The following is a 7,774-nucleotide window of genomic DNA, read 5'->3' as shown; positions in this document are numbered from 1 at the left end:
TTATAGCTCACCTCTATGTAATGTTCGTTGGACACATTGACAAAGCCACAATTATCTATCCAGTTCACCCAACACGCAACACTGGCTGACTAAAAAAAGACGAACTGGTAACATTTCCTCCCATTCCTGTGATTGGCTGAAAGTTCCCTGGGCTTTTTGCTGACTTTAGATTGGCTATATAAACCCATGCTCAGATTTTATTTTTAACAAATGCCATAACCTTTTGGATCTAATGTACAATATGGAATCGCTACGAAATAATACGAACATCCGCTAAAAGTCCCGCCTAACTGGATTTTCTTTTCCTCTATTCAATCTTGATATTCAGTTTTTGCAGTTATTACCGCTATTACATTATTCGTATTTTCGGACACACAGAAATATCATATTTAATTTTCGTGGTTTTTTTTTTGCTTTCTTGTTTGCGGCACTCATCATGGCTAACACCTGCCTGCAGTTCTGCGGGTTTGTGGTCAGCTGTCTGGGCTGGATTGGGATCATTGTTGCTACAGCCACCAATGACTGGATCTTCACCTGCAAGTACGCCGTCACCACCTGTAAGAGGATGGACGAATTGGGCTCCAGAGGCTTGTGGGCGGACTGTGTCATTTCTACTGCGCTCTATCACTGCATTGCACTCACCAATATTCCTTCCCTGCCAGGTGAGATTGTGGCATTTCAGTTACATCAAACCATTATCTTGGTGTGTTTTTTTTTCATTTAATTCTTTAAATGATCACAGTGCGTCTGCCCCACCTCCGTGCTCCAATAATGAATTTGACGTTCGTCCAGTGGTATTCCAGTGCAATATATTCGGACCACTTTCACAAATGCAAGAGTAACCACATACTGTAGTATCCAGTCGCTGTGAATGTCCCCCCCTCGTCAGTGCAGTATTAAAGTACTTGGACTAGTTGTCCAGTTTTAGAATAGGGGAGAGGAATCCAACAGTGAAAATATTACTTTAAAAAATTAAATCCTTAATCCTAGTTATGTCTCATAATGCTCCATTATCCCTTGGACTGTAGTACAGAATAAAATTAGGCATGCTTTTCATTTTTTTTATAATATTGAGGCTTTCGCAGAGGTTTTATCACATAAAATTGTCTAGACAATGCTGTTTAAGAAACTTTGTTTTTAGTTTTTCACGTTTTTTCACGCCTTTAATGTTGTTAAAACATTACATTGAATAACTTTGAATTCGTTTACTGTAGACTGTGTAATGTTAGATATTATGATTCATCCTAGCAATTATTTATCACGATTAATCTAGAATCAATGTTAGTCCTCTTATTTGATCTATATTATAATATTATTTATACTGTTAATTCATTTGCTGCTGTGAACAAAAGCGTGCCGAGGATAATAAAACAAGAGTTTCAGAGACTGCAGATCATTATGAGACTTCATGGGTATAGATATTTTGTGTACTTAATCATAAAAGAATAATATGTGTTCTAAGATGATGGGCTTGTTGGATGTTAAATGTTTACAGGCTCAGCATACTCATTGAATTCAAAGTATTTAAAGACTTTGTTTTTGGAAATGAAAAAGTCTTGCTTCTTTGACTGTTAAGAGTTTATCAGAAAAGACTTGTTTCTAGCAAAGTCACTGATATACAGTACAAAGTGAATTTACTACCCCAAATAGAGCAGGAAAGGGGTGCTCAGTAGTCACTCACAAGTGCACACCCATCAGGTACATTTTAATGTTCGGTGTTTGAATATTATTGATCGATTAGTCCAAATTATAAATTAATTGCTTTTACACGCGTATAATATATATTATATGTTGAATAACAGTATGAAATATTTCATCCAATTATGAACATAACTGAGTGAGTCAAATCACCGCCAAGGTCGATATAATATGGATTAGTGCTCTGTAACCCGCCAGGCCGTTTCAATGTGAAAATAAAGGTGTGGGATGTAGAAAACCACGCAGTAGAAACTTTTCTCGCGGATCAGCTGTGACCTTTTCGTGTCCCTCCAGCTTACATGCAGGCGGCGCGCGCTCTGATGGTGGGGGCCTCCATTCTCGGGCTGCCGGCGGTGGCGCTCGTGCTGATGGCCATGCCCTGCATCAACCTGGGGAGCGAGCCCGACTCCGCCAAGCACAAGCGCGCCGTGCTGGGGGGAGTCCTGCTGCTGTGCATGGGTGAGCCCGCATGTCCTACACCAGGGAGCAGACGTTTCACTGACTACGTCGCCCGCCTGTTACATATGTTATTATACGGTAAACAGGAACATTTACTGAAAAGAAAAAAACAACAACAACTATAATAGTAAGACTAACAGCAGTAATTTATTTTGTTCACGTTTATTTTGTAATTAATGCTATTCGTATTACTGTGTATTATAATATATAACTTATCATGTGTATTATAAGTAATTTGTATTACTGTTATTTGAACAACAGTAATTACTATGATTATTTCTAAATAATAACCTATACAGTAGAGCAGAGATAGTGATACCAGTTCCTGTCTCTTCTCTACTTGATTTTTACGAGAGGATTTTTCACTATGAGCTAAGAAGTCCTATTTCTGGAAAACGAAATACTTTTTTTAGTCTTTTTTTTTCTTCCAGAAACATTCAGGCCAGTGAAATCTACCAATGGGTAGTAGAGTGTAGTGACTAACAGTTTGCAGAGACCATATGCTTGAGTCATATGAAAGCCATTGATCGAATAACTACTTTGATTGAATATATCGTTAAAATGTAATTCCTTTTCATTGTTTTCTGCAGCTGTTCGGGAGGAAGGGCTGAGCAGCCTCTTTCCTCTTCTGGCTGCAATATCAGCTCTGAAAGAACCTTGAACTTTACAGCACTAGCTCCATGTTACTGATATACAAACTGCCCGAGAAAGTTTTACATGGGAAAAAAAATCCCCAACCGCAATTAAGTCTATCCCTCTAAATTAAATTACAAATCCAAATTAAAAAAAGACTAACTTAATAGCTTGTTGGGGGTGGGTGGGCCTATTTGGCTTCTGGACTGTTGTTTTCTTATCACCTAGATATTTGCTGTAGTATCATGTCAGTATTTCCCAGCAGTGTAGTTTCTCCCCAGTGTGTGTGTTTCAGAAGTCGTGAGCTCTAGAACACTCATTGGTGCTGACAAGTGCTGTGTCTTTCTGTCGTTCTCCAGGGCTGTGTGGAGTCGTGTCTACGGTCTGGTTCCCCATTGGGGTGCACTACGAGGTGGGCCTGATGTCCTTCGGCTTCTCCCTGTACGCGGGCTGGGTGGGATCAGCTTTCTGTCTGCTCGGGGGGCTGATGATCAGCTGCTCCTCAGGCGGGTCCACTCGGCGCACAGAGGAACGCTTCTACTACTCCAAACAGGGAGCCTCCAACCCCAACCCCTCCTCCAACCACGCCAAAAGTGCGCACGTGTGAGACCAGTGTACAGCCAGAGGGCAGGACCGAAAAGTGGCCCTGGGGAACCCCCAAAGGCCAAAGAAATGTCCTTCCACCTGTCACGATGACGATGTCTCCGTGGCATAATGGATTATATTTTTTAATATGGTGCGTGAGGTTAAACCATTTAATAATAACAAAATTCCTTGCATTTGCTTTAGCGCTTTTCATCCCAAAGGAACCCAAGCGCTTGAACTTTTACCACTTTGAAGATCATTTGAACACTATCGGGTTCCAGGACCCACAGTCTAAGGGAGAAGAGCCATCCAGCATTTCGTAAATATTCATGCTCATTTGCTGTTTTCACCTGATGTAAGCACTGGTTAAGAGACTATTCACCGATTTTAAATGGGAAATGTATTTTTTATTTTTTCTACAATAAAGAAAAAAAACTGGAACAGAAATGTTGATCACAATACTTAAATGTCTGTCTCTCTGTATATATCAGGTTTCTGTCATTAATATATTGTAGTATGACTAATTCTTGAAATATTCAAATTTCAGTGCTTAGCTGCCAAATTGTCACACATGTAAAAATTGATTTCTCCTAGCACTTAGAAATGTGGTACAGTTCGTGCCCTGAAAACTAGTGAATTAAATTCGTGTTCAAAGCAACAAAATGACTTTGGTTATCAATACATGATGTGAGAGCAGTAGCCAATAACCTATTATTATACAATATATTAAAACAATTATAATCTAATTATATATTATATAATAATATAATATATAATTATATAATATATAATTATATAATAACATAGCTAACCCAGAGACAGCAACACTTCAGCAATGTCATAACCGTGACCGTACAAAGTATTTCATGACATTTGCATTTATACTCTTGATTATTTATTACCATACAGGTCTCTGCTTTTGAATTGCTACTAAAAATCCCATCGTTGTTGGGAACCAGCTCCTTGCATTACCTTCATAAATGTTTCATGGGTGTTTAACTTAAATAAATGTATATTTCAGTTTGCTTTGACTTTCAGTGTATTTATTTGGAAAACTATATACATTATATCAGTAAAAGATCAGTCCTGTATTTGTCCTCCTATTATTAATTTGTGTGAGTGACATCTTTTTTCAAAGCAATTTCTATTTGTGCCCATTTAATTAGCAGAGGTTGTTAGAGGAGTGAAGTACCTTACTCAAGGGACCAACAACAATACCCTACCCAAGATTTGATCTCAGCCTTCCAGTTATCATGCCTTACTCAGCTACTCCACAATAAAACCTCTACTTCTGTGTAGCCAGTATTGACATTTGATTAATGTTCCATGTATCATAATTTCTGCTATTGAATTTTAACATCATAATAAAGTTTGCATAATGCATAATGTTGTTGTTGAACAGAACAAGCTATATGATGCAAAGGTGGGCAGTATGCTGTTCTATCATCTTAGATTAATAGATACTATCAAGCAGCTTGTTTTCCAAAATTTGGAGTGTTAAAAACTCAAAATTGTAATATGTTTGAATATATAATAGGAGTTTTATATTTAATAATATAATTTTTAAAAGTTTGTTTTCAAATGACTGCACAGTTCTACTACAGTGTTTGATGAATTGAATGCACTTCTGCATCACAGTTATATGATCTGCGATGGGTACCATCTGTGTATTGATTACTGAGCTGATACAATATAAAGGAAAGAGAACTTCTATTATGGTTTATTTAGCATTTGGTGAATGTCAACAGGCATTGATTTAGAGTAAACATCATCGAAGAGCCATAAAAAAAAGATTTATGGCCTTTGTTTTGCTTCTTTCAGTACATAATGAGTCCTGTACTTCTCTGAACAATACAAAGCCCACATGCAGTACAGAAAGCACTGTTTCACTGAAGCTAAACTGACTATATATCCACAAAGCTGTGAAGGGCTGATGGGGACAGGGCCGTCTAAAGAGACTTCTAATTCCTCCTCCTGGATCCATACATTTCAAGTTAGAAGCCATGGACAGATGTTTCGCCCTTATTAGGGTTCATAATTCATAGCAACTGTACCTGCTCTTGAAACACATCTAGCTCACTAGCAGCCTGTCTGCCTGCTCCTAACGGTTTGACATTTTAATCAAAGCATTCTTCAAAAAGACTAAACATTTTCAAATGCTGCACACCTTCCCCACCTCTCAAGTTATTTGTGAAAGGCCTCTCAATTTTCACACTTGTAATTTTGGATGGACTCGTTACTCCATACGCCTTGAAATGCTGCCCCTCCCTCCCTAATCCCTAATCCAGTAAAACCATTCAGGGTAACATTTAGTGCACTGTCATAAAATATACATTTCTGGAAACTAAAAATCCTGCCCCTGCCGTTGACATCATTTGGAATGTAATCACCTCTCATTAAAGAAATGATTACAACAGAAAGACAGGAGGTGACATTCTCACCTGTTAAGGAATGGTCTGCTCAGAAGGCTGCAGGTGTCAAACCCTTGGTGTGGTTCCTTGTCACTCTTGGCTGGGCATCTCGCTGTACAGTTGGCTGTTCCTACTTGTTGAGGTGTGGTTATTGCCTAAAAGCAAGACCCTTCTACCAGGAATGAACCCCCTAGGTTCTGGTCCTGGGGTCAGGAAAAAAAATGTGCCAGCATGCCAACTGGGCAGCCCCAGAAACAGAAAGGACTCAGGATGAAGACAAACTGCCTGAAATACTAAAAGATAATAACAACAAGAAGAAGGAGAAAGAGAAGGGTTGGTCAGGTGTGAAATGTGCAGGGCACAAGTATAACAAACCTAGACCTCCAATATAATGTTTTAGTTCCACGGCATTCACAGGAGAGCTGGGCATTTAGTGTTCAAGATAATTTCATCTGCTCCCTTCATCCTCCACCTTTTCTGTCTTAACACACACACTGTGGACTATGCCATTGGGACACTTGAACAACATTGTTGCAGATGCATAACAGTGTCTTTTTAAAGAAATCTGAGGCACAACCTGTTAAAAGTTTGTTATCAAAACACTACACCTGTCTAAGCAGTTACAACTAAATACTGTGTGGTACACCAGTAAAATGTCTACTCTCTCTCTCTCTCTCTCTCTCTCTCTCTCTCTCTCTCTCTCTCTCTCTCTCTCTCTCTCTCTCTCTCTCTCTCTCTCTCTCTCTCTCTGGATGTGTTTAAAGGTGAACGGGGATAAAGAAAGCAGAAAAGCAGAATTTAGAAACATTTGTTTTTTGTATTTGGTCCGGGAACAGTTTAGCGTGTATCTTTACCTGACTCTCAAGCTTATTTGAATACTATAAAATAATACATATTAATTACAGCTACTGCAGTGTGTCAGAATATTGTACGTTTTAAGAGCAACATTCTGTTCTCTGTGTAAATGTACAGTAATTGCTATATAAAATAAATGATAAAATATCTTCTTCACACTCTTTACAGATCAGGAATCTCCCAGGAAAAGCTTGTTTTGTACCATTAAAGAAATCCACCATGAGAGGAAATTGGATTGTGTCTAATTACAGTGACTAAGCTCTTGATTCCAGTAAAAAAAAAAAAAGAAGACTGACACTAATACCGACACTAATCCCTATGGATATGTTTCTCATAACATCTAAAGTGGGAGAAGAAATTAGAATATGTTTACAATTGATGCAAATAACATGTGGATATAGGTTACTACTAAAGTAATTTCAGTTACTGCTGAGTCTGGACATCTATATTCATGCCAGACTACACACAAACATGCTCAGAATTTACCTCTATGAAAGAACTGAAATTTGGTAAACCTATTACTACGTATTGTAACTGTCATTCTGAGAATTACGCTGAAAATGTTTTTTTACTCTATATATTCAGATAGCTTATATCAGATAGCTTTTTCACTGAGCAATTCATTACAAAAGGGTGGACAAAAAACAAGACCTGAAAATAATTTTCAAACTTTCCCTTATTGTGATTTTACATTTCTTGGCTGATAACACTGCCTGAAGCATGATGAATGGTTTAAAGTGCGTTATGAAGCACCTGAGTAATTGTCAACCAGTGAGTATCCTGAAAAACAAGTTCAGATGGAATTCTACAAACCTCATTTGCGTTAGAAAGCTCTTTAGGTGCAGAAAAAGAAGTTTGAGGATGTGACTCAAGATGCCTCTGCACAGGTCCCAGTCATTAACAGTCATGAATGATGACCATTAATAGTGGTTGTGTGGCACAGGATTAGGCCATGAGCTTCTCTTTATCTCTTTTCTTCACAAGGTTTTGCTTTACAGTGTTAATTCAATGAAAAGCAGTAAACTGGAGAGACAATACCCCTCACAGTTGACATTGCACTATAATCATGTTCATTCCAGGTGGGAAGTTTTAACTGGAGTCAAGTACAGTAGTCAAGGCATGCTATCGCAGAA

At 38.3% G+C, this 7,774-nt stretch overlaps 1 protein-coding gene across 1 annotated transcript; it reads left to right on the top strand.

Moving 5' to 3' along the window:
* Window positions 1-191: 191 nt before the first annotated feature.
* cldn11a (claudin 11a) lies at window positions 192-4,400 on the top strand. The gene is made up of 3 exons (XM_088614328.1): window positions 192-662; window positions 1,993-2,157; window positions 3,150-4,400. Exons 1-3 carry the CDS (start codon window positions 437-439, stop codon window positions 3,395-3,397), a joined length of 639 nt encoding a protein of 212 aa, XP_088470454.1. The 5' UTR covers window positions 192-436; the 3' UTR covers window positions 3,398-4,400.
* Window positions 4,401-7,774: the final 3,374 nt, after the last annotated feature.

The sequence above is a fragment of the Lepisosteus platostomus genome, chromosome 2 (genome assembly GCF_059453375.1).
Source record: "Lepisosteus platostomus isolate fLepPlt1 chromosome 2, fLepPlt1.hap1, whole genome shotgun sequence".
NCBI classification, from domain to species: domain Eukaryota; kingdom Metazoa; phylum Chordata; class Actinopteri; order Semionotiformes; family Lepisosteidae; genus Lepisosteus; species Lepisosteus platostomus.
This window is presented reverse-complemented; position numbering and strand designations above follow the sequence as displayed.